We start from the raw sequence: 27,613 nt of genomic DNA, 5'->3' as shown, positions 1-27,613 counted from the left end.
CTACAGCCTGAATCCAAAATCCACTCATTTGAAACTCCACAGCTCATGATATTTAGCACCTCTGCTGGTTGCTCCTGCTCTACAACAGCTGCTTCATCTGTTTTCTGTCCCTGAGTTGATTGTTTCTTCTTCCATGAGAAACAATTCTTCTTCAGATGACCAGGTTTCTTGCAGTAGTGACAAGTCCTTGTCTCCTTTTCAGCTCCATCCTTGCCCTTTTCCTGTGATGATTTCTTGGAATCTCCTTCAGATTTCTTGCCCTTTTGCTTTGAGTATTTCGATTTCACTGATAGACTCTCTGCAGTGGAACCTTCAGCTTTTGATGAGTTGCATCTCTGTAGCTCTTTAGTTCTAAGAGCCGATTCAACCTCCTCCAAAGAAATTGATTTCTCCCTGCCAAACAACATGGCATCCTTAAAATTCTCAAAAGACTTGGGCAATGAATTCAAAAGGATGATTGCCTTATCTTCATCATCCAATTTAACATCGATGTTTTCAAGATCATCCAAAATCTTGTTGAAAACCTCCATTTGATCTTCAAGGCTCTTTGTGTCTGAGACCTTGAATGAATACAACTTTTGCTTGATATATAGGCGATTGGTGAGAGATTTCTGCATATATGTATCTTGAAGTTTCTTCCAAACGCCGGCAGCGGTTGTCTCCTTGGACACCTCCCTCAACACCTTATCGCCCAAGCAAAGAATCAGAGCACTGTGTGCTCTCTGCATCAGATTTATGCGATCTGCCTTTTTCATATCATCAGGTAATCCTTCATCTCCACTGAGTGCTTCAAAGAGGCCTTGCTGGATCAGCATGGCCTTCATCTTTAATCGCCAAAGCCCAAAATCATTTTTTCCGGTAAACTTCTCCGCCTCGAACTTCGCCGTCGCCATCTTTCAATTCTTCGCACCGATCGCAAAATCGATTCCCACAGACGGCGCCACTTTGTTAGGAACAAGATGCAATCGCAGCTTCTCGATCCTCAAAGACAAACGCGATCAACACACAAGAATGAAACCAAGAAAAGTAGACACGGAGAATTACGTGGTTCAGCCTTACGGCTTACATCACGGAGGGTTAACGGCGATGTATATTATTCAACTCGAGATCAAGAATACAAGTACAAAAACGAGAATCAATCAAAGAAGCAACAACCAAGCTTCAAGCCCTAACTCTCTTCTTTTGTAACTCTCCTTTTCTTTCCTCTCAAGTCATGCACACAACGTGCTCTCACTCTATCTACTGGAATATGTGAAGAGGAAAGAAATACACATCAAATATGACAAAAGGGAAAAATCTGCTACGCTGCACAGATGCTGCTCTCAACTGAATCATAACGGATCCAACTGAACGTACACAACAGCTGCATGCATGCATTTAATCAAATTGCATGTGAGACCTTCGACTTTGCATATTTGTGTAGGCACCCCCATTCACAGTATAAAAACCGACATTCTTGGCAGCTGCGGCAGCTAACAAAAAATAAGAATGGTACTAACTAAAGATCCATGAGTTCCTCTGTTTCTCTGCACAAAATGTATCCCAACAGTAGCGCTGCTGCAAAGGCTCGTCTCACTGTAACTTCAAGCCAACGAGCAGATCTTGTCTGCAGAGCTACCATTTGAGACATACCAATAAGAGTGAGCATAGCCATGTAGTATTATATTATCAATGCATACCTACCTTGGCTTGAGTAACTACAGCACATACGGCTGTCATCTATATAGGTTACGTTGCGCGAAGACGCATCATCCATGACCCCACGGATACATCCTCGTGAGCATAAACCTTCAAGGATGCACTGCGTGGAATGGAAGTGGATGAGATTGTCATATCTACTTTTTCACATCAACTCGTAGTTTAAGTTCAATGCATGCTATGATAAGCTTACCTATTGATATGTATGTACTTAGCTAAATTTTTTGAGAGTATGAAGATAGAACCAGCTGCATGACGGAAATACCTGAAACATAAGCTCAGATCATCTACCGACAATTTGGAACTGATATTCAGAAATAGCCTTTCAAAGAATATCTGCTACTCATGATATCATAGTGCTTTACTTACGATTTCTGATCACCAAATTTCCACCATTCAGGCTCATACCATTGCATTCCCCTGAAAATTGAACAATGTTTTCCAGTTTAGAAAGGTGATTTGCATTTCATGTTCTTTCTTTTAAATAAGAAACTAAAATTTATTGATAAAACATAATTATAATAATACAGTAAATAAGACACATACAGATTGGTCCATACACTGAGGTGACATTTCCTTTTGAGGATAAGCCTAGATAGACAAAAATAGTAAGGCTAATCCCTTGTTTACTAAGATGAATTGAAACTTTGGGATACTTCAAGGCCCTTAATAATTTCTACCATTGAACTAGTTTTGCTTGATTCATATCCCATTCAAATGGTGGAATTGGAGAAATCATAATCTTAAGGATAAAAATGCTCAATCGTTATCAATAATACCAAATAAGCGCCCCCCAGAAATGACTAAGATTCGCTAATATAGACTTATAATGCACACAATTGGATCATTAGATAAACCAGCATGAGCAAGAGCCTCGTCTGAAATATAGATTGCACATAACAACTCAAATAGAATCAAATTAAGAGAAATGAATTACTCTTCAGCTACTACTTCCCCAGACTTCATGCAACCAATATAAGCACTATCCTGACCATGGCGGCTTTGTATAAGTTGAATCAAATCATCTGCCAATAGTGTTGAGCTTTCCACATCATGTGGACCCCACTTTTGACAAATGTGAATCAACTTTTGACATTTGCAGTCTTCTTCAACAATTTGCTGCAGCCCACCAAATTGGAAGAGCAAAGCAGCAAACTTCAACAAACAACAGCTCAACTTTCCTATAAATAGAGCTATGTATTCGGCAAATGTAGAAGTGCAGAGTGCGAGAGAAAAGTGAGGCAAAACAAGAGAGAGTTTGGTGAGTGCATTTTGAGAGAAGAAAATTGTGAGGAAAAATTATAGGATTTTTCATCTCTCTTAAAATAGTAGCTCAGTCCTCTTGTGTTTTCCAAGTTATTAAACTTGAGATTTGTGTTTCCCCTATTTTGTGTAGGGAGAATTTTTTGTAAGCCTACTATATACATAGTGGAAGATTTCTAGACTACGGTCTCGTGGTTTTTCCCAATTTGGGTTTTCCACGTAAAAATTCTTGTCTCATATTTTCTTATATTTTGCACCAAATACTTTTCTTGGTTTGGATCCCATTTTGTAATCCAGCAAGAGGGAAAAGAATTATCCTGGTTCCGCTGTGCAAGTGTCATTTTTGGACACTCGTGAATATTTATTCACCACTTTTCCCAACAAGTGGTATCAGAGCCACCTTGGTTCTGAGGCGGATTAAAAATGGAGGAATCGTCGTCGCTTGGTGGTATGTTCAAATTGAACGGATCAAATTACTCAATTTGGAAGCCAAGCATGTTGGATCTTCTCTATTGTAAGGATCTCTATTTGCCCTTACATGGAGATGATGCCAAACCAAAGGATATGAGTGATGATGAATGGGTCATCATGCACAGAAAAACAGTTGGTTACGTCCGGCGCTTCATTGAACACAGTATTTTTCATCATTTTGCTAATGAGGAAAAAGCTGACGTTCTTTGGAAGAAAATGGAAGCTATGTTTGAAAGGAAAAATGCTTTAAACAAAGCTTCCATCATCAGAAAAATCGTTCGCTTGCGATATGCGGAGGGTGCCAACATGACGGAGCACCTCAATGCATACCAGGGTCTTATCAACCAATCCACCAACATGAAGATTTCTCTTGATGATGAAGTCGTAGCTTTATTGCTACTTAGTTCGTTGCCGGACAGTTGGGACACTCTTGTAGTGTCAATCAGCAACTCGGCTCCAGGTGGAGCACTGACCTTGCAGATGGTCAAAGATTGTCTTCTTAATGAAGAATCCAGAAGAAAAGATCAAGAACGTTCTTCTGAGACAAAGGCGATGATTGCTGAAAACGGAGATCGAGGGAGAAGTAAAAGTAAAGGCTCTCAATACTCGAGAGATAAATCCAGGGGGAAGTCTAAACCCAGAAAAGACTTCAAATGCCATTATTGCGGTGGTCCAAACCACTATGAGAGAGACTGCAGAAAGAAGAAAAGAGATCAAGCGCGTGGAAATAATGAAAATGCTGAGAAAGACACAACAGCAGTTGCAACTGATGGCGATGTTGTCGTAGTTTGCGATGATGCTCTTGTGAGTTCGTCATGCCAACAAACAGACTGGATCGTTGATTCGGGTGCATCATATCACATTTCACCACATCGTGATATGTTTGCATCCTACACCGGTGGCAGCTTTGGCAAAGTCAGAATGGCCAATCATGGTGTGACAGAAGTTGCTGGTATAGGAGACATTGTCCTGCTTACTGACACTGGATGTAAGCTTATCTTAAAAGATGTCCGACATGTTCCTGATATCAGACTCAATATTATTTCCACTGGCAAGCTCGACGATGATGGTTACATCAACCATTTCGGCGGAGGAAAATGGAAGCTAATCAAAGGCTCTCTAATTGCAGCAAAGGGTAGAAAGCAAAATTCTCTCTACATGATGCATGCAACGTTGTCCAATGGAGAGGTGAATGCAGTCGTCAAAAATTCCTCCATTGAGATATGGCATAAGAGGCTAGGGCATCTGAGCCAGAAAGGTCTGGAGATCTTGGCTAGAAGAAGCCTCATCCCTGAGGTTAAAGGAATGCACTTGGAAACCTGTGTTGATTGTTTGGCCGGAAAACAACACAGAGTTGCATTCAAGAGCTTCTCTCCCTCAAGAAGAGCTCAACCTCTTGATTTGGTGCACACAGATTTGTGCTACATGAAAGACAGAACTCTTGGTGGCGCACTATATTTCGTCACTTTCATTGACGATTTTTCGAGGAAAGTCTGGTGTTTTGCTTTGAAAACCAAAGACCAAACGTTGGAGGTCTTTAAGAATTTTCAAGCAAAAGTCGAGAGACAAACGGGAAGGAAACTGAAGTGTGTTCGTGCAGACAACGGCGGTGAGTACCAAGGCCCGTTTGAGCAACACTGCAGGAACCATGGTATCAAGCTTGAGAAAAGCGTCCCAAAGACCCCTCAACACAATGGCGTGGCAGAAAGGATGAACAGAACAATTTGTGAGAGAATCAAATGCATGCTGTCGCACTCCAAACTGCCAAAATCCTTTTGGGGTGAAGCTATGAGGACCGCAGTTGACTTGATCAACCTTTCTCCATCAACTCCTCTGGGTGGTGACATTCCAGATAGAGTTTGGTCCGGGAAAGACGTGTCTTACAAACACTTGAGAGTGTTTGGCTGCAGGGCTTTTGTTCACATTCCAAAAGATGAGAGATCCAAGCTTGATGATAAAACCAAACCATGTATCTTCTTGGGATACGCTCATGAAGAGTTTGGTTATAGATTATGGGACCCAGTTAACAGGAAAGTCATCAGAAGCAGGGATGTTGTATTCCTTGAAGATCAAGTTCCTGATGATGCGAAGGAAAAGCCTGAATCTAATTCAGAAGTTCCTGTCAACTTAGATCCAGTTCCTTCACCGACACTCCAGAATTACGGGGGAGATACCCAATCGGAGCATGGTGATCCGGTTGATGATGAAGCAGGTGACGATCAGACTCCACCTGTACAAGATGATGTCCCTCCAGTCAGAAGGTCTACCAGAGAAAGACAACCTTCTACCAGATATAGCCCACATGAGTATGTAATGCTCACTGATGGAGGAGAGCCACAGAGTTTTGTAGAAGCCATGGCGCATGACCAAAAGGAGAAGTGGTTAGAAGCCATGAAGGAGGAGATGAACTCCTTAGTTGAAAATCACACCTATGACTTAGTGAAGTTGCCAGCCGGCAAGAGATCGCTGAAAAACAAGTGGGTCTACAGATTAAAGGCTGAGGAGAATAGCTCACAACCAAGGTACAAGGCGAGACTGGTTGTGAAGGGTTTCAGTCAGAAAAAGGGTGTTGATTTTGAAGAGATTTTCTCACCAGTGGTGAAGATGTCTTCAATCAGAGTGGTGCTCGCGATTGCTGCCAGTTTGGACCTGGAGATCGAGCAACTTGATGTGAAGACTGCATTTCTACATGGAGATTTAGACAAAGAAATCTACATGGACCAGCCTGAAGGTTTCAAAGTCAAAGGAAAAGAGAACCTTGTATGCAGGTTGAAGAAGAGCTTGTACGGCCTGAAACAAGCTCCCAGACTATGGTACATGAAGTTTGAGTCCTTCATGTCAACCCATGGCTACAACAAGACCACCTCAGATCACTGTGTTTTCTTCAAGAAGTTCACAGGAGGTGATTTTATCATATTGTCAGTCTACGTTGACGACATGCTAATTGTAGGCCATGATGCCAGCAAAATTGATAAGCTGAAGAAAGAGCTAAGCAAGTCTTTTGCGATGAAAGACTTAGGCGCAGCTAAGCAGATCCTTGGAATGAAGATCTTCAGGGACAGGAAGAGCAAGAAGCTCTGGTTATCTCAAGAACAATATATTGAGAAAGTTCTTGAAAGATTTAGAATGAGCAAGTCGAAGCCAGTCGCCACTCCACTTGCGGGTCATATGAAGCTAAGCTCAGCACAATGCCCGACAAGTGAGACAGAAAAGAAAGAACTGCAAAAGATTCCATATGCTTCTGCGGTGGGGAGTCTAATGTATGCTATGATATGCACTAGACCTGACGTCGCTCACGCAGTTGGTGTGGTAAGTCGATTTCTCTCAAACCCAGGAAAAGAGCATTGGACAGCAGTGAAATGGATATTTCGGTACTTGAGAGGTACTTCTAAACTTTGTCTGAAGTTTGGTGATAACCATATTCTACTTGAAGGATATGTGGATGCAGACATGGCTGGTGACATAGATTCCAGGAAATCCACATCTGGATACCTGATGAGACTTGCAAGGGGAGCTATCTCGTGGCAATCGAAACTTCAAAAATGCGTGGCATTATCCACAACGGAAGCTGAGTACATTGCTGTGACGGAAGCTTGCAAAGAGGTGTTGTGGTTGAAGAAGTTTCTACAAGAGTTGGGCTTGAAGCAAGAGAAGTATGTGCTTTACTGCGACAGTCAAAGCGCAATTCACTTGAGTAAGAATTCGAGTTTTCACTCAAGAACGAAACATATTGATGTGAGATATCACTGGATTCGAGATGTACTTGAAAGAAAACTAATGCAGCTCGAGAAGATCCACACCGATGAGAATGGTGCAGATATGTTTACCAAGTCCTTACCCCGAGATAAGTTTGAGATCTGCAAACGTGAAGCAGGTCTAGTTGAATCTCCACATGACGTGGAGGGGGAGAATTGTTGAGCTTTCCACATCATGTGGACCCCACTTTTGACAAATGTGAATCAACTTTTGACATTTGCAGTCTTCTTCAACAATTTGCTGCAGCCCACCAAATTGGAAGAGCAAAGCAGCAAACTTCAACAAACAACAGCTCAACTTTCCTATAAATAGAGCTATGTATTCGGCAAATGTAGAAGTGCAGAGTGCGAGAGAAAAGTGAGGCAAAACAAGAGAGAGTTTGGTGAGTGCATTTTGAGAGAAGAAAATTGTGAGGAAAAATTATAGGATTTTTCATCTCTCTTAAAATAGTAGCTCAGTCCTCTTGTGTTTTCCAAGTTATTAAACTTGAGATTTGTGTTTCCCCTATTTTGTGTAGGGAGAATTTTTTGTAAGCCTACTATATACATAGTGGAAGATTTCTAGACTACGGTCTCGTGGTTTTTCCCAATTTGGGTTTTCCACGTAAAAATTCTTGTCTCATATTTTCTTATATTTTGCACCAAATACTTTTCTTGGTTTGGATCCCATTTTGTAATCCAGCAAGAGGGAAAAGAATTATCCTGGTTCCGCTGTGCAAGTGTCATTTTTGGACACTCGTGAATATTTATTCACCACTTTTCCCAACAAATAGAACGGCAAATATGATATCCTTACCGAGCATAGGAAATTTAAGCTAAGTTGCAACTTTCTAAGTAATATTTCCAGAATTTACCAAGTTGCAGATCAACATTGTCATCAACTTTAAATTTTGACACTTCAAATGATCATAACTTATTCATTTTAAAATTATTTTTTTATAATTTTTACATCAAATTAAATATCTTTTCATAATCTTTAATTTAACATCCATATTGAGTATTTTTTTCATGAATCGAAATTAATTACTTTATAGAAAAGAATTAAAATAGAAAAAATAAGATAGAAAATTTGGAGGAAAAAATTATGAGGAGAGAGAAAAATTAAAGGTAAAAAAACTCCTCTTTTATATTATATATAAATTTGTATTAGTTATAAGGGATTCCCAATTCAACTCAAATATAAAAATAATTAGATATATATCAAATATATTACAACTAAGCCAAACTAAATCATTGGCTCCTAATTTCGATATATATGAAAAATTCATTGGCGGCTGATTTCGTATGATTGGAAACATCAATATATAACATACAAAAAATAATCTTAAAATAAAATATAAGATAAAATAGGTAATTCATATGTTGTGCTAAAGCTCTTTTTATATTAGTATAAGATATAGTGACGTAGCGAAAGCTTAGAATATGGAGAATTGCTGGCGAATTGAGAGGCCACTCAATTTCTGAATTTTCATTCCCAAATTAGCTCCTGAAAGTGACGAAAAAACCCAAATATATACACAAATCTAAACCCTAAAGCCCATGCAAGGGCCCAAAGTCAGCAAAGACCCAAGCCCAACAAAAATTATGTCCAACACATACTGACAAAACAAAATAGAAATGCCTAAGACTTAGGCTGAAATAAACGATCAAATTTATCCATAAAAGCAACAGCTTCAGCCATGACTTCATCATCACTAGCGACATCATATAGCCCCCCAAATTGTGAATTACGCATGATTTATATGCTTCCGGATTAAACAATTCCATCTTCATTGCATAATTTTTGAAGTGGTAGAGTCAATAATATCATACTAATATTTACTCCTCCGACCCATTTCAAATGATCCAATTTTTATTTTGGATTGTCTAATTTTAAATGACCCAACTCACATTTTAAAAATAAAATTAGGCATTTAACACTATTTTTTTTACATCTTGGGTCGAGAAATGGTTGTTCATATCTAGAAGAAATATATCTTCCTAATAATATTGCTACCAACCAAACACTCTTTCGTCTCCAACAACACTTCCGTTGACCAATTTTCATTTTGCAATCTGCAGTTTAATCTGAGATGGCAGCTTATGCAGCTCTCGCTTCTCTCTTGAATACCATTCAGCAGATGATGACCCATCCTACCCTTTCCACTTCTTTCCACAACATTAATCAGATCCAATCCCTTCAGGAGAAGGCTGATTTGTTGCTCGATTTCATAGAGACCTTTAATTATGGTGGAGTTAGCGAAGAAGCACAACATCTCGAAAGCCTAATCACATCTGCTGCTCATACAGCCCAAGATATGATTGAATCTCACATCGTCAATCAACTCCTTCCTCTTTCAGCTCATGATCGCGAAGCAGCTTTGAGTTTCTCCTTGTATCTACAGAAAAAAAGGGCAATTGAAGAGAAAAATGCAGCTGATAACAGGGAATCAACTTTCAATTTCTCACTCTATCTACAGAATAAAAGGGAAATTGAAAAGAAAATTACACCTGTAGCTGGAGATGGATGCTGGATCAATTTCATGCAGCTCATTAAGAATCAATTGGAGAGAAAAAAGGGGCAATTGGAGAGAAAAATGCACCAAGCAGACCTCAGCTGCTTGGAGTATCTGCGGCAGATAATTGAAGACATGGATGCTATCATCGGAAAGGCCAATGAGTTGATGGAGAAACAGAGAGTGAGAGAGGACCAACCTCCCACGCATTCAACACCTCAGTATACTCAGACCGGAGAAGAAACTGCTATGGTGGGGTTTCGTGATGAGTTGATTCAGCTTCTTGACGAGCTCACCGGTCAACGATCCAATCTGCATACCATCTCAATCGTGGGTATGGGCGGCATGGGTAAGACTACTCTTGCCAAAAATATTTATGCTCATCAACTCATCATCGAACGCTTTGATATTCATGCTTGGGCTACCGTATCTCAGCATTACAATGCTAAACAAATTCTTCAACAACTTCTTTCTGGCCTAGGAAAATCCTCCGATAAAAGTGTAGATGAATTAGGAGAACAGTTGCATAAAACTTTATTTGGTAGAAGATATTTGATCATATTAGATAACATATGGAGTGTCGAAGCTTGGGATGAAGTGAGGCGTTTCTTTCCCGATAACGGAAATGGAAGCCGGATTCTTCTAACTACTAGGTTGTCAGATGTGGCTAACGATTGTGGCTCTTCTTGTTTTTCAAAGAATCTTCTAGATGAGAATGAAAGTTGGGAATTATTCTGTAAGAAGGCATTCCAAAATGAAGATTGCCCAAGTGAACTTGAGGAGGTTGGAAAGGAGATTGTTAGATTATGCAAAGGACTAGCATTGTCCATTGTTGTGATTGGTGGGAGTCTTCTAAAGTCTCCTAGGACAGTAGGATATTGGAAGAGTGTTGCCGAAGATATAGAATCAAGTCCCAATTCAAAAGAGAAAGAAGAAAGCTTAGATGTATTGTTTTCAAGTTATAACCACTTGCCTCCTCATCTAAAGCCTTGCTTCCTTCATATTGGAGTTCTTAAACGTGTTTATGCAAATCTCCACATCTCGAGAATCATCCAACTTTGGGTTGCTGAGGGATTTTTGAAATCAAAAGGAGGCCAAGTTTTGGAAGAGATTGCAGAGGATTACTTGAAGGAACTTGTTGATAGAAATCTGATATTGGTCGGCAGGCGAAGTAAAAATGGGAAGATGAAATGTTGTGATATTCATGATCTTTTAAGAGACCTATGCTTAAAAGTAGCAGATCAACAAGGGTTTTTTCATGTGATCTCTCAAGGTCATGCAGTAGGCACAGAACGTCGCCTCGTATATCACACTGATTGCTGGAGGCAAACTTCCAGACCCCAACTTGCACGCTCTATCATGAACTCTAAATTTCCGAAGGAGGAGTTTCATAAACATAGATTGCTGAGAGTTTTGGATGTATACAGGTACGAGTCAGTTGAAGAATCATTAAATGAGCATGTTAACTTGCGCTACCTTGTTGTGAGGGAACTTGGTTACCCGTCTGTGTTGAAGCTTCCTAGTTCATTATCCTTGGTATGGAATCTGCATGCTTTAATCTTTCACATATCTTCCTTCTACCGTTGTGGAGTTGTTGCACCAATTGAAATTTGGAAGATGCGACAACTTAGGCATATCCAGTGTCATCGAATTTATCTTCCTCATCCCGATGGGCAAGATGAGTTGTTAATCTTGGATAATCTTCATACGCTTGGGAGAGCAGTGAATTTGAGGTTGAGTGAGGATGTGTGCAACATCATTCCCAACATCAAGAAATTGAATCTTGAATATAGGCATGACTTGCCAGGATGGGATGATAGTTTGATTGAGTGTTTGTGTAATATTGATGGCTTGCATAAACTTGAATCACTCAAACTGAGATGCGTCAGGTCTTGCCAGCTGAATGAGATGCTCTCGTTTCCCAGATCTCTAAACAAGTTGGCTTTGGATGAGATCAATTTTGAATGGGATGATCTGACAATGATTGGTTCGCTGCCCATACTGGAAGTTCTCGAGGTAGTACGTAACTGGAATGGCAGCATGTGGAGTCCTGTTGATGGGCAATTTCAACGCCTCAAGTTCTTGAAAATTGATGGCTGTAACCTGAGATGTTGGAATGCAGATAGTAGTCATTTCCCAATTCTGGAGAAGCTTCTTCTTTGTCATCTATATCAGTTGGAAGAGATCCCATGGGGTATTGGTGACATACCAACACTCAAACTTATTCATGTGAGGAAATGTAGTAGTAACTCTGTCGCGATTTCAGCTATCAAAATAAAAGAGGAGCAGCTCGAGTGTCAGGGTAATGATGACCTTCAAATCCAAATTAGTGTCGACACAGATGAACTGGAGTGCTTCATGGCAATGGTGGAAGCAGAGGGCCTCACACTTAATAATGTTCAATTTCATACATCTCATTTTTATGGTTTGAATAAATTTCAACGATCATAACTTTTATTTTTGGTTTCATATTTTGTGCTTTTATCGTTATACACTTGCAAATTTTACAATACATATTTCTATCGTTTGAACGCATCTTCATTTTTGTATGAGAATTATCCTTATCTAACAAAATAGAAAAGCTAAGGTTCCCCGTGGAAGCATTTTAGCTCGTATGATTTATGAGTGTTACCATACAAATTTTTAATTTTTTGTGAGTTAGGAAAGGGGATGATACAAATTGAACTAGATATAATATCAATCATATGATTGATGAAATAAACGCACGAGATCGTGTCTCAGGTCTCACTAAAAATAATGGCTGCATAAAATTGCTCAATTACATATATAGCCTTTCGGCTATAATTAAGGAAAAAATTCAGCGAAAAATTGGCCATTGGATTGATAAATTTGGAGGCTCCATATTAATTCCCCTTTCTCTATATATTTGTCATTCCCTGTTTAACCTTTCTATATATATATATATATATATATATATATATATATGTAAAACTATAAACATAAGAAAAAAAATAATTATCTAAATATAACCTAAAAGGCAACGGTCAAGTGCCACAAATTCAATTTGGCAACGGCCAATTCCTATTCAAACCGCAATTTTCATTTTTTTTTTTTTTTAAGTATCGTGCAACACATATCCCCCCATCACCCCGGATCGCTCCTTCAACCCGATGTCGCACCGCCGCTGGTCGCCAACGCGCGGTGCGACCTCCAACCCGCTTTGATCTCCCTCTATCGCACCTCCACTGGAGGTGCTCTGAGGGTTGGAATCTACTTGGTCAAATTGTGTTTGGAGGAGAGGATTGCCCTCATGAATTACAAGGGATAGGAGAGAAGATTGCGAGAGATTGCGGTGGGCTTCCTCTAGCTGTCAATGTGATTGGAGGACTCTTGTCAAAGGTGGAAAGATTAAAAGTTTTTTGGGAGAATGTTAATATTCAGTCTTTAATTAAGTTACGATGGATAATCTTGTTTGGCGATATTAGGATCTAGATATATATATATCTACGTTTTTATAGTTAACTAGTATGCACTCCCGTGCGATGATGCATGGACAACAATATATCTATTTATTTTTAAAAATTTTAATTTATGTAAAATGTCAAAATATTATTAATTATAAATTAAATAATTATTAATAAAAAAAATTATGGTAATTTAAATATTAGTATTTATTGTAAAATAGAGTATAATAACAATATTATCAATTTAATGAGTATAATATTAAATTCAAAGAGTATTTTATATTAACTGAATACGTATAACACTAATTAAATTTATAGAATTTAAAGCAAATAATTTAAGTCAATCACATTGATTAAGCAAATAACACTAAACCATCAATATAACAAAATTAATAACCGTCATTTAATTAGTAGGATTCTTAAAAATCCAAACTGTATGTCCCTAATGGGACACCAAGCGGCGCGACTTCCTGTTTGTGAACAGTGAGGTCTAGGGATCAAACCCCACCGCTCCCCCTCCCCCAAATAAAAAAAAAGTCCAAACTGTATTATTATTAAAAGTTCATATTTAAATAGCCCATAATTAATTAAGAATTAGAAAAAAAATATGAATAATATAAAAAATAAAATATAACAAAAATATGTTTATATAAATAAATAAATAAATTGTACACATAATTAAATAAATCTATATAATATATTAAATTCTAAGTTTAAGATATATAACTAATTTTTTACTTACAAATTTATATTAAAATTAATACAAATTTTCTTCTCCTTAATTGCATTAAAAATATTTAAATTTAAAATAATTACAATTAAACAATTGTGTAAAATTTTTTTAAAGGAAAAAAATGTCATCTACTTATTTTTTCACCAATAAACGGAAACAAAATGAAAAAAGAGTATGATGTTCAATATTAGAGATAAATGAGAGCGAATAAAAATTAATTTTGACACTTCAAATGATCATAACTTATTCATTTCAAAATTATTTTTTTTATAATTTTTACATCAAATTAAAAATCTTTTCATAATCTTTAATTTAACATCCATATTGAGTATTTTTTTCATGAATCGAAATTAATTATTTTATAGTAAAGAATTAAAATAGAAAAAAGAAGATAGAAAATTTGGAGGAAAAAATTATGAGGAGAAAGAAAAATTGAAAGTAAAAAAACACCTCTTTTATATTATATATAAATTTGTATTAGTTATAAGGGATTCCCAATTCAACTCAAATATAAAAATAATTAGATATATATCAAATATATTACAACTAAGCCAAACTAAATCATTGGCTCCTAATTTCGATATATATGAAAAATTCATTGGCGGCTGATTTCGTATGATTGGAAACATCAATATATAATATACAAAAAATAACCTTAAAATAAAATATGCAATAGAGGTAAAATAAGTAATTCATATGTTGTGCTAAAGCTCTTTTTCTATTAGTATAAGATATAGTCCCCCAAATTGTGAATTATATGTGATTTATATGCGTCCGGATTAAATAATTCCATCTTCATTGCATAATTTTTGAAGTGGTAGAGTCAATAATATCATATTAGTATTTACCCCCTTCGTCTCATTTCAAATGATCCAATTTTTATTTTTGATTGTCTCATTTTAAACGACCCAATCCAAATTTTAAAAATAATATTAAGCATTTAACGCTATTTTTTTTACATTTTGGGTCGAGAAATGGTTGTTCATATCTAGAAGAAATATATCTTCCTAATAATATTGCTACCAACCAAACACTCTTTCGTCTCCAACAACACTTCCGTTGACCAATTTTCATTTTGCAATCTGCAATTTAATCTGAGATGGCAGCTTATGCAGCTCTCGCTTCTCTCTTGAATACGATTGAGCAGATGATGACCCATCCTCCTATTTCCACTTCTTTCGACAACAATCAGATCCAATCTCTTAAGGAGAAGGCTGATTTGTTGCTCGATTTCATAGAGACCTTTAATTATGGTGGAGTTAGCGAAGAAGCACAAGATCTCGAAAGCCTAATCACATCTGCTGCTCATACAGCCCAAGATATGATTGAATCTCACATCGTCAATCAACTCCTTCCTCTTTCAGCTGATGATCGCGAAGCAGCTTTGAGTTTCTCCTTGTATCTACAGAAAAAAAGGGCAATTGAAGAGAAAAATGCAGCTGCAGTTGGAGATGTGGATCAAGTTCACGGTGGATCCAACCAAGCATTTGATCATGTGGCTGGAGATGGTTGCTTGGAGTATCTGCGACAGATAATTGAAGACATGGATGCTATCATCGGAAAGGCCAATGAGTTGATGGAGAAACAGAGAGTGAGAGAGGACCAACCTCCCACGCATTCAACACCTCAGTATACTCAGACCGGAGAAGAAACTGCTATGGTGGGGTTTCGTGATGAGTTGATTCAGCTTCTTGACGAGCTCACCGGTCAACGATCCAATCTGCATACCATCTCAATCGTGGGTATGGGCGGCATGGGTAAGACTACTCTTGCCAAAACTATTTATGCTAATCAACTCATCATCGAACGCTTTGATATTCGTGCTTGGGCTACCGTATCTCAGCTTTACAATGCTAAACAAATTCTTCAACAACTTCTTTCTTACAAAGACAACTCCTCCGATAAAGATGTAGATGAATTAGGAGAACAGTTACATAAAACTTTATTTGGTAGGAGATATTTGATCATATTAGATGATATATGGAGTGTTGAAGCTTGGGATGAAGTGAGGCGTTTCTTTCCCGATAACGGAAATGGAAGCCGGATTCTTCTAACGACTAGGTTGTCAGATGTGGCTAACGATTGCGGCTCTTCTTGTTTTTCAAAGAATCTTCTAGATGAGAATGAAAGTTGGGAATTATTCTGTAAGAAGGCATTCCAAAATGAAGATTGCCCAAGTGAACTTGAGGAGGTTGGAAAGGAGATTGTTAGATTATGCATAGGACTAGCATTGTCCATTGTTGTGATTGGTGGGAGTCTTCTTAAGTCTCCTAGGTCAGTAGGATATTGGAAGAGTGTTGCCGAAGATATAGAATCAAGTCCCAATTCAAAAGAGAAGCAAGAAAGCTTAGATGTATTGTTTTCAAGTTATAACCACTTGCCTCCTCATCTAAAGCCTTGCTTTCTTCATATTGGAGTTCTTAAGAGTATTGATTATGCAAACCTCGATATCTTGAGTATCATCCAACTCTGGGTTGCTGAGGGATTTTTGAAATCAAATGGAGGCCAAGTTTTGGAAGAGATTGCAGAGGATTACTTGAAGGAACTTGTTGATAGAAATCTGATATTGGTCGGCAGGCGAAGTAAAAATGGGAAGATGAAATGTTGTGATATTCATGATCTTTTAAGAGACCTATGCTTAAAAGTAGCAGATCAACAAGGGTTTTTTCATGTGATCTCTCAAGGTCATGCAGTAGGCACAGAACGTCGCCTCGTATATCACACTGATTGCTGGAGGCAAACTTCCAGACCCCAACTTGCACGCTCTATCATGAACTCTAAATTTCCGAAGGAGGAGTTTCATAAACATAGATTGCTGAGAGTTTTGGATGTATACAGGTACGAGTCAGTTGAAGAATCATTAAATGAGCATGTTAACTTGCGCTACCTTGTTGTGAGGGAACTTGGTTACCCGTCTGTGTTGAAGCTTCCTAGTTCATTATCCTTGGTATGGAATCTGCATGCTTTAATCTTTCACATATCTTCCTTCTACCGTTGTGGAGTTGTTGCACCAATTGAAATTTGGAAGATGCGACAACTTAGGCATATCCAGTGTCATCGAATTTATCTTCCTCATCCCGATGGGCAAGATGAGTTGTTAATCTTGGATAATCTTCATACGCTTGGGAGAGCAGTGAATTTGAGGTTGAGTGAGGATGTGTGCAACATCATTCCCAACATCAAGAAATTGAATCTTGAATATAGGCATGACTTGCCAGGATGGGATGATAGTTTGATTGAGTGTTTGTGTAATATTGATGGCTTGCATAAACTTGAATCACTCAAACTGAGATGCGTCAGGTCTTGCCAGCTGAATGAGATGCTCTCGTTTCCCAGATCTCTAAACAAGTTGGCTTTGGTAGCGATCAATTTTGAATGGGATGATCTGACAATGATTGGTTCGCTGCCCATACTGGAAGTTCTCGAGGTAGTACGTAACTGGAATGGCAGCACGTGGAGTCCTGTTGATGGGCAATTTCAACGCCTCAAGTTCTTGAAAATTGATGGTTGTAAGCTGAGATGTTGGAATGCAGATAGTTGTCATTTCCCAATTCTGGAGAAGCTTCTTCTTTGTCATCTATATCAGTTGGAAGAGATCCCATGGGGTATTGGTGACATACCAACACTCAAACTTATTCATGTGATGGAGTGTAGTAACTGTGTCGCGATTTCAGCTATCAAAATAAAAGAGGAGCAGCTCGAGTGTCAGGGCAATGATGACCTTCAAATCCAAATTAGTGTCGACACACGTAAACTGGAGTGCTTCATGGCAATGGTGGAAGCAGAGGGCCTCACACTTAATAATGTTCAATTTCATACAAGTTAGGCATTTCGTTTTCTTGGTTTGAATAAATTTCCACGATCATAACTTTTATTTTTGGTTTCATATTTTATGCTTTTATCGTGCAAATTTTACAATACATATTTCTATCGTTTGAACGCATCTTCATTTTCGTATGAGAATTATCCTTATCTAAATACACATTTAATTGTAAACTTTCAATTATATCCTTCTAAATAAATTTGTTTTCTTAAGAAAATAAATCTATTTACATATTCTTCTATTTATACATATACTCCCTCCGTCCATGAAAGAACTTCCTAGGAGGGAGTGGCACGGGTTTTAATAAAATGTTGTACTCCCTCCGTCCCATTAAAGATGGCAAGTTTCTTTTCGGCACGGAGATTAAGAAATGGATAGTTAGTGGAGATTAAGTGTGGTCCCTACAATTTGATGTAGTTTGTGAAACTTAATTAATTTATTAATCTCAACCAACTTAACAACCAACTTTTTCACTTTTTATAAATTTAATTTATTTTATTCATTAAATTAAAATCAATATTTACAATTTTATTTTATTTACTCAATGAATTTAATTAATCTCCGTCTACTGTACCTTTTCAGTCTACACATTCAATCTATGAAAGTCAATATTTTTAATGGGGATTAAACTTCAACACTTGAATTGAGAAATGGGCGGCTGCTGATTCAATAATTAAACAGTAGGGGAATTTTCAATAAACAAAATTAAAGAATGCACAAATTTAGATAAAAGAGGCGGCAGTTCCAAATTTTTGGCCCCACAAATATTTTCATTTCACAACCTGCTGTACCTTTTCAGTTTGCCTCCAAAAATCTCTATAAAACACCTAACACATGATTCATTTTTACAAATCTACTGCAATTCCAAAAAACCAAAAAAAACACCAACTATGGTGAAAAAAGATCTCTCTAACAGTGATAGGAATAAGATAGTGCAGTTTCTTCTCTCTAACTTGAAGAATGGCAAGCCTAGATACGGCTCCATGAAGGAGGCAGCATCCGTCTTCAACTCTTCCCAGCGCACTGTTGCTCGTCTTTGGGCGGCTGCGAAGAAACAAAGGGAAAATGGTGAGGAAATATATTTAACAAATGCAAAACCAGGGGCTGCACGAAGAAAAAGAATAAGCGTCGACATAGAGCTTATTCAAAGCCTAGAGCTACACAAAAGATCAACAATTAGACGACTTGCAGTGGGAATTAATCAAAGCAAAAGCACTGTTTGGAGGTGGGTAAACAAGGGGCTGATCAGAGCGCATTCTAGTGCTATAAAACCCGATCTCACGGCCCCAAACAAATTGTTGCGGCTGCGTTTTTCACTAGAAGCATTGGAATTTGATCGCATTATGTTGGCTTTGAAGTTTAAGGCTATGGACAACACCATTCACATAGATGAAAAGTGGTTCTACATCACAAAGGCAGCACACAGATTTTACCTAACACCGGCAGAGGGAGATCCTCACCGCACATGCAAGAGTAAGGCGTTCATAAAGAAGGTAATGTTTGTGTGTGCCGTTTGTAGGCCAATTTTTTCAGATTCAGGGGAATGTTTATTCGATGGGAAGATTGGAATCTTCCCATTAACAGAACAAGTTCTTGCCAAGAGAAACAGCAAAAACAGACCAGCGGGTACTATGGAAACTAAGCCTATTCAGTCCGTGACCAAGGAGGTCATGAAAGGGTGCTTCTTAAATATGGTATGCAAAGGACCCAAGTTATGTATGCAATGTGGAAGAGCTATGTACTCTATTTTATTTTGAAATGAAATTTAAACTGTTGTTGCTTTTTTTTTAAATTGTGCTGCAGCTCTTACCAGCTATATTTGCAAAGTGGCCTGCATTTGCAAGTAAAGTGATCTATATTCAGCAAGATAATGCCAAACCACATATTCAAGACTCAGACCCCGATTTTAGGGCTGCAGCCACTGCTCATGGGTTCGATATAAGAATAGTTCAACAATCACCAAACAGTCCGGACACAAATGTGAACGACTTGGGATGGTTTAGAGCTGTTCAGAGCATTCAAACTGAATCTGCGTGTTACAATTGTGATGATCTTGTGAAGGCAGTTGAGGCATCTTTTGCACAACTATCTCCTCATACACTAAACAAAGTGTTTCTTAGTTTACAGTCGTGTATGATGGAGATAATGAAACAAAGAGGTCATAATGCATACAAGATCCCACACATGGGGAAAGATGCACTAATGAGAGCAAACCAACTGCCAAGAGATTTGGAAGTGCCTATTGGCTTGGTGGAAGAATGCATAAATTATTTGAACGAAAATGCACCAGGCGGTTTGGTGCAAGAGGTTGTGGTGAAGTTGGGATATCCCTTTCCACAAGAAGGGCTACTAAACCAACTCTTATAGTTAGGTATATAGGCCTAGCAGGTGGTTTTTGTTAAAAATAGATGTGTGTTTTAGTGTGAAAAACAGTGGCTACATTTTGTAAAGGAATATAGGCCTAGCAGGTGGTTTTTGTTAAAAACATATGTGTGTTTTAGTGTGAAAAACAGTACATTTTGTAAAGGAAACATTTTGACTCTTTTAAATGTATGAAAAGCAGCCTATTTTGAATGAATGTATGCAGCCTGTTTCAATGAATGTAAACACCAGATACAACAACAAAGAAGGCACCAGGCGGCCCAAACCATCATACGCCAGATACAACAACATCAAAGAAGGCACCAGGCGGCCCAAACCATCATACGCCAGATACAACAACATCAAAGAAGGCACCAGGCGGCCCAAACCATCAAACGCCAGATACAACAACATCAATGAAGGCACCGGGCTGCATCAAACAGCCCGATACAACAACGCAAATGATGGCACCAAGCAGCCGTACACGTAATGCAATCAAAGACCAATGTCTAATTTCAATTAATTTCTCAGAAATTAGGGAAAATAAAATTTCATCACAGAAATGGCACAATTCATCATTTCAGCACATTATACCCTAAACCAACAATACATGCTTTGATCCCCACTGTAAACACATAGAAAATCAGAGAAAAAAACTCAAAAGGAAACTTCTCACCGAATAAGGAAACATCTCCTTCAATATTTGAAATCTGGTGAGTTTCTTCTTCATTAGAGGTTGCAACTCAGTTTCAGGGACAGGCTTCCACCATCCGGAGTCTCCGGAGTCCGCATCATCTACTGGATCGACGTCACCAAACGGTCGAACGGACCACGGGGAAAGAGTGTCGGCTGCAATAAGCCCAGACAAACCATCAACGCTCTCCGTCGAACCAGGCGGAGATGGATAGCTCAACGGAGGCGGCCGATGTTCTGGAGAGGTCGGAGGGTCGGTGGAGGCGTCGATCTGAGAGTTTTTCTCAAGAAAGGGCGAATCGAACACCAGTCGACGCCGACTCGACGGAGACTTGACGGCAAGAGGTGAGCGCGGCAACTGGACGCCGCTCAGAGAGGGGGAGCCTTCGATCTGACTTCCTTCCTCACAATATGGCCAATCTGGCCAATCGTTGCCAAATAACCTCGGAATTGACGGCGATTCAACGGCGAGAGGGGCGTCAGACGAGGATTTGTTGTTCTTCATCGCGGTGGTCCAATTTCTTTCGTATCAACGGCGATTCAAGGTTGAAACGAGATGAACGGAGAGAGAGTCGGCGAGAGGAGATGAACGGCGAGACAACGGAGATTCAACGGTGGCTAGGATTAGAACGGCGATTCACCGGGAAAGAACCCTAGTGGAACTGATGAGTCGAGAGAAGAGAGAGAGAGAAAGCTTGAGGCGGCTAGGGTTAGAAAAAATGAAAGGAGAAAAAATAGGTTTTTAATAGGTTAAGTCATTAGGATTTAATTAGTATGTTAATTATCTACTTTAATTAAGAATAAACTTTCCTTTTTTAGAAACTAGCCAACAATAGTGGGACAGACTAAAAAGGAAATGTTGCCAACTTTAATGGGACAGAGGGAGTATAGTGTATTGAGAGTGGAGAAAAAGTTGTAAAGTGTATTGGGAATTGTGAAAAAGTATTAATAATTTATTGTGTTGTTTTAATTAATGTTATTTGAGTGGTGGGAATTATCTTAAAAGGGGAGTATTTTTTAAGTGGTGGGGTATTGTCCCAAAATAGGAAAAAGTAGGAAGTTCTTTCGTGGACGTCCCGAAATAGAAAAATAGAAAGTTCTTTCGTGGACGGAGGGAGTATTAATTGATTTTAAGAAATCATTAATCAATTTAATAAATATGGATAAATTATTAATGTTGAAAAACATCCTTTTGCAACATGACAATTTTGTAATTTTCTTTTTAAAATAAATAGGACTATATAATCTAAAAGTCGAAATGTCATTAATTAAATAGAGAAAGGGAAGCTAAAGTAAAACTTACAAAGACGTTAAGCATGTCAATGGTCTTAGCTATAAAAAATACAATAAAAGATTAAAATATTAAATATATAAAATTTAAATTGTCATAACTTGGTTATTTTAAATTCATTATTTTTATCATACAAGTATCAAATTAAAGGTCTCTATATGATCTCGTGTTTTATAAGTTGCATAATGTATACTTTGTACTAGTCTCCTAGACAACATTACACAACTGCAGAAAGAAAGAAAAAATTAGGCAATAAATGAGAGGAAATAATAAATTAAAAATAATGGTAAAAAAGTTATAAAATAATTTACATTTTTTTAAAATATCAATAAATATTTTACAATATAATAATTTTAAAAGAAACGGCTTTTAATATTGTTTGGAAAAAATGGCAATCATTAATTGTTTTTTTTTAACCATCATTAATATTGTTATTAGTCAATATTTTCTTAAACGGTTAATTATTAATAATGAGTTAATTTGGTTTAGAGATTAAGATCAAACAACAATTCTAATTTCGTAGGAAACAAAATGTCGGCGGTTTTGTAGGAGATGCCGAGATGTGATTAGGATTTGTTTTTCAAAATTTTCAATTATATCTTTGCAATTGAATTTATTTACATTTACTTCTCTTTTTACGTATGTATAGATTTTTTGGGTGTCCCACCACCACTTTAGATCTTGGGTCGAGAAATGGTTGTTCATATCTAAAAGAAATCTATCTTCCTAATAATATTGCTACCAACCAAACACTCTTTCGTCTCCAACAACACTTCCGTTGACCAATTTTCATTTTGCAATCTGCAGTTTAATCTGAGATGGCAGCTTATGCAGCTCTCGCTTCTCTCTTGAATACCATTCAGCAGATGATGACCCATCCTACCCTTTCCACTTCTTTCCACAACATTAATCAGATCCAATCCCTTCAGGAGAAGGCTGATTTGTTGCTCGATTTCATAGAGACCTTTAATTATGGTGGAGTTAGCGAAGAAGCACAACATCTCGAAAGCCTAATCACATCTGCTGCTCATACAGCCCAAGATATGATTGAATCTCACATCGTCAATCAACTCCTTCCTCTTTCAGCTGATGATCGCGATGCAGCTTTGAGTTTCTCCTTGTATCTACAGAAAAAAAGGGCAATTGAAGAGAAAAATGCAGCTGATAACAGGGAATCAACTTTCAATTTCTCACTCTATCTACAGAATAAAACGGAAATTGAAAAGAAAATTACACCTGTAGCTGGAGATGGATGCTGGATCAATTTCATGCAGCTCATTAAGAATCAATTGGGGAGAAAAAAGGGGCAATTGGAGAGAAAAATGCACCAAGCAGACCTCAGCTGCTTGGAGTATCTGCGGCAGATAATTGAAGACATGGATGCTATCATCGGAAAGGCCAATGAGTTGAAGGAGAAACAGAGAGTGAGAGAGGACCAACCCACGCATTCAACACCTCTTACTCAGAACAAAGAAGAAACTGCTATGGTGGGGCTTCGTGATGAGTTGATTCAGCTTCTTGACGAGCTCACCGGTCAACGATCCAATCTGCATACCATCTCAATCGTCGGTATGGGCGGCATGGGTAAGACTACTCTTGCCAAAAATATTTATGCTCATCAACTCATCATCGAACACTTTCATATTCGTGCTTTGGCTACCGTATCTCACCAATACAATGCTAAACAAATTCTTCAACAACTACTTTCTAGCCAAGAAAAATCCTCCGATAAAAGTGTAGATGAATTAGGAGAACAATTATATAGAACTTTGTCTGGTAGGAGATATTTGATCATTTTAGACGACATATGGAGTGTCGAAGCTTGGGATGAAGTGAAGTATTTCTTTCCCGATAATGGAAGTGGAAGCCGGATTCTTCTAACTACAAGGTTGTCAGATGTGGCTAACGATTGTGGCTCTTCTTGTTTTTCAAAGAATCTTCTAGATGAGAATGAAAGTTGGGAATTATTCTGTAAGAAGGCATTCCAAAATGAAGATTGCCCAAGTGAACTTGAGGAGGTTGGAAAGGAGATTGTTAGATTATGCAAAGGACTAGCATTGTCCATTGTTGTGATTGGTGGGAGTCTTCAAAAGTCTCCTAGGACAGTTGGATATTGGAAGAGTGTTGCCAAAGATATAGAATCAAGTCCCAATTCAAAAGAGAAAGAAGAAAGCTTAGATGTATTGTTTTCAAGTTATAACCACTTGCCTCCTCATCTAAAGCCTTGCTTTCTTCATATTGGAGTTCTTAAAAGTATTAATTATGCAAACCTCGATATCTTGAGTATCATCCAACTTTGGGTTGCTGAGGGATTTTTGAAATCAAATGGAGGCCAAGTTTTGGAAGAGATTGCAGAGGATTACTTGAAGGAACTTGTTGATAGAAATATGATATTGGTCGGCAGGCGAAGGAAAAATGGGAAGATGAAACGTTGTGATATTCATGATCTTTTAAGAGACCTATGCTTAAAAGTAGCAGATCAACAAGGGTTTTTTCATGTGATCTCTCAAGATCATGTAGTAGGCACAGAACGTCGCCTCGTATATCACAATGATTGGTGGAGGCAAACTTCCAGACCCCAACTTGCACGCTCTATCATGAACTCTAAATATCGGAAGCAGGAGTTTCATAAACATAGATTGCTGAGAGTTTTGGATGTACACAGTTACGGGTCAGTTGAAGAATCATTAAATGGGCGTGTTAACTTGCGCTACCTTGCTATGAGGGAACTTGGTCACCGGTATGTGTTGGAGCTTCCTAGTTCATTATCCTTGGTATGGAATCTGCATACTTTAATCTTTCGTCGAGTTGTTGCACCAATTGAAATTTGGAAGATGCGACAACTTAGGCATATCCAGTGTGATCAAATTTATCTTCCCCATCCCGACGGGCAAGATGAGTTGTTAATCTTGGATAATCTTCAGACGCTTGGGAGAGCAGTGAATTTGAGGTTGAGTGAGGATGTGTGCAACATCATTCCCAACATCAAGAAATTGAATCTTCAATATGATCGTCACTTGCAAGGATGGGATGATAGTTTGATTGAGTGTTTGTGTAATATTGATCGCTTGCATAAACTTGAATCACTCAAACTGGGATGCGACAGGTCTTGCCAGCTGAATGAGATGCTCTCGTTTCCCAGATCTCTAAACAAGTTGGCTTTGGAAATGATCAATTTTGAATGGGATGATCTGACAATGATTGGTTCGCTGCCCATACTGGAAGTTCTACAGATAGAATTTAACTGGAATGGCAGCACGTGGAGTCCTGTTGATGGGCAATTTCAACGCCTCAAGTTCTTGAAAATTGGTAACTGTAAGCTGAGATGTTGGAATGCAGATAGCTATCATTTCCCAATTCTGGAGAAGCTTTTTCTTTTTTGTGTAGAAGAGTTGGAAGAGATCCCATGGGGTATTGGTGACATACCAACACTCAAACTTATTCATGTGATGGATTGTAGTAACTCTGTCGCGATTTCAGCTATCAAAATAAAAGAGGAGCAGCTCGAGTGTCAGGCCAATGATGACCTTCAAATCCAAATTAGTGTCTACACACGTAAACTGGAGTGCTTCATGGCAATGGTGGAAGCAGAGGGCCTCACACTTAATAATGTTCAATTTCATACAATTTAGGCATTTCGTTTTCTTGGTTTGAATAAATTTCCACGATGATAACTTTTATTTTTGGTTTCATATTTTGTGCTTTTATCGTGCAAATTTTACAATACATATTTCTATCGTTTGAACGCATCTTCATCTCTGTATGAGAATTATCCTTATCCAATAAAATAGAAAAGCTAAGGTTCCCCGTATAAGCATTTTAGCTCGTATGATTTATTAGTGTTACCATACAAATTTTTAATTTTTTGTGAATTAGGAAAGGGGATGATACAAATTGAATACAATATCAATCATATGATTGATGAAATAAATGCACGAGATCGTGTCTCAGATCTCACTAAGTATGCACTCCTGCGATGATGCACGGACAACAATATATCTATTTATTTTTAAAAAATTTAATTTATGTAAAATGTGAAAATATTATTATTTATAAATTAAATAATTATTAATAAAAAAATTATGCTAATTTAAATATTAGTATTTATTGTAAAATAGAGTATAATAACAATATTATCAATTTAATGAGTATAATATTAAATTCAATGAGTATTTTATATTAACTGAATATGTATAAAGATAATTAAATTAATAACCATCATTTAATTAGTAGGATTCTTAAAAATCCAAACTGTATGTCCCTAATGGGACACCAAGCGGTGCGACCTCCTGTTTGCGAACAGTGAGGTCTAGGGATCAAACCTCACCGCTCCCCCTCCCCCAAATCAAAAAAAAAAGTCCAAACTGTATTATTATTTAAAGTTCACATTTAAATAGCCCATAATTAATTAAGAATTTAGAAAAAAAAATATGAATAATATAAAAAATAAAATATAACAAAAATATGTTTATATAAATAAATAAATAAATTGTACACATAATTAAATAAATCTATATAATATATTAAATTCTAAGTTTAAGATATATAACTAATTTTTTACTTACAAATTTATATGAAATTTAATACAAATTTTATTCTCCTTAATTGCATTAAAAATTATTATTATTTAAAAATATTTAAATTTAAAATAATTACAATTAAACAATTGTGTAAATTTTTTTTAAAGGAAAAAAATGTCATCTACTTATTTTTTCACTAATAAACGGAAACAAAATGAAAAAAAAGTATGATGTTCAATATTAGAGATAAATGAGAGCGAATAAAAATTAATTTTGATACTTCAAATTATCATAACTTATTCATTTCGAAATTATTTTTTTTATAATTTTTACATCAAATTAAATATCTTTTCATAATCTTTAATTTAACATCCATATTGAGTATTTTTTTCATGAATTGAAATTAATTACTTTATAGAAAAGAATTAAAATAGAAAAAATAAGATAGAAAATTTGGAGGAAAAAATTATGAGGAGAGAGAAAAATTAAAGGTAAAAAAACTCTTCTTTTATATTATATATAAATTTGTATTAGTTATAAGGGATTCCCAATTCAACTCAAATATAAAAATAATTACATATATATCAAATATATTGCAACTAAGCCAAACTAAATCATTGGCTCCTAATTTCGATATATATATATGAAAAATTCATTGGCGGCTGATTTCGTATGATTGAAAACATCAATATATAATATACAAAAAATAACCTTAAAATAAAATATAAGATAAAATAGGTAATTCATATGTTGCGTTAAAGCTCTTTTTATATTAGTATAAGATATAGCCCCCAAATTGTGAATTACATATGATTTATATGCTTCCAGATTAAACAATTCCATCTTCATTGCATAATTTTTGAAGTGGTAGAGTCAATAATATTATACTAGTATTTACTCCCTCCATCCCATTTCAAATGATCCAATTTTTATTTTGGATTGTCCCATTTTAAATGATCCAACCCAAATTTAAAAGTAAAATTAAGCATTTAATACTACTAGTGTATCTCCCGCGCGATGCGCGATGCGCGGTGATTATGATTTTAGACTTGCGTGAGCTACACATATAACATAATCATTATATA

The 27,613-nt window shown here is 37.1% G+C and overlaps 2 protein-coding genes and 2 long non-coding RNA genes across 4 annotated transcripts; 2 read left to right on the top strand and 2 right to left on the bottom strand.

The window, feature by feature from the left end:
• Positions 1-1,444: 1,444 nt before the first annotated feature.
• Positions 1,445-8,074, bottom strand: LOC130995291 (uncharacterized). The gene is made up of 6 exons (XR_009092109.1): positions 8,042-8,074; positions 2,636-2,723; positions 2,068-2,118; positions 1,892-1,963; positions 1,684-1,801; positions 1,445-1,606 (listed from the first exon to the last, which is right to left on the bottom strand). It is a non-coding gene; the product is annotated as an uncharacterized LOC130995291 (long non-coding RNA).
• A 1,185-nt stretch (positions 8,075-9,259) lies between these two features.
• Positions 9,260-12,133, top strand: LOC130994549 (putative late blight resistance protein homolog R1A-3). The gene has a single exon (XM_057919591.1). The coding sequence runs from the start codon at positions 9,260-9,262 to the stop codon at positions 12,131-12,133; it is 2,874 nt and encodes a 957-aa protein (XP_057775574.1).
• A 2,718-nt stretch (positions 12,134-14,851) lies between these two features.
• LOC130995289 (putative late blight resistance protein homolog R1A-3) lies at positions 14,852-25,700 on the top strand. The gene is made up of 2 exons (XM_057920525.1): positions 14,852-16,678; positions 24,674-25,700. The coding sequence occupies exons 1-2, from the start codon at positions 14,940-14,942 to the stop codon at positions 25,638-25,640; spliced, it is 2,706 nt and encodes a 901-aa protein (XP_057776508.1). The 5' UTR covers positions 14,852-14,939; the 3' UTR covers positions 25,641-25,700.
• LOC130995290 (uncharacterized) lies at positions 22,805-23,413 on the bottom strand. The gene is made up of 2 exons (XR_009092108.1): positions 23,245-23,413; positions 22,805-23,169 (listed from the first exon to the last, which is right to left on the bottom strand). It is a non-coding gene; the product is annotated as an uncharacterized LOC130995290 (long non-coding RNA).
• Positions 25,701-27,613: the final 1,913 nt, after the last annotated feature.

This window comes from Salvia miltiorrhiza, chromosome 7 (genome assembly GCF_028751815.1).
Source record: "Salvia miltiorrhiza cultivar Shanhuang (shh) chromosome 7, IMPLAD_Smil_shh, whole genome shotgun sequence".
Classification (NCBI taxonomy): domain Eukaryota; kingdom Viridiplantae; phylum Streptophyta; class Magnoliopsida; order Lamiales; family Lamiaceae; genus Salvia; species Salvia miltiorrhiza.
The sequence above is the reverse complement of the archived record's forward strand: the minus strand, read 5'-3'. Positions and strand labels throughout refer to the sequence as shown.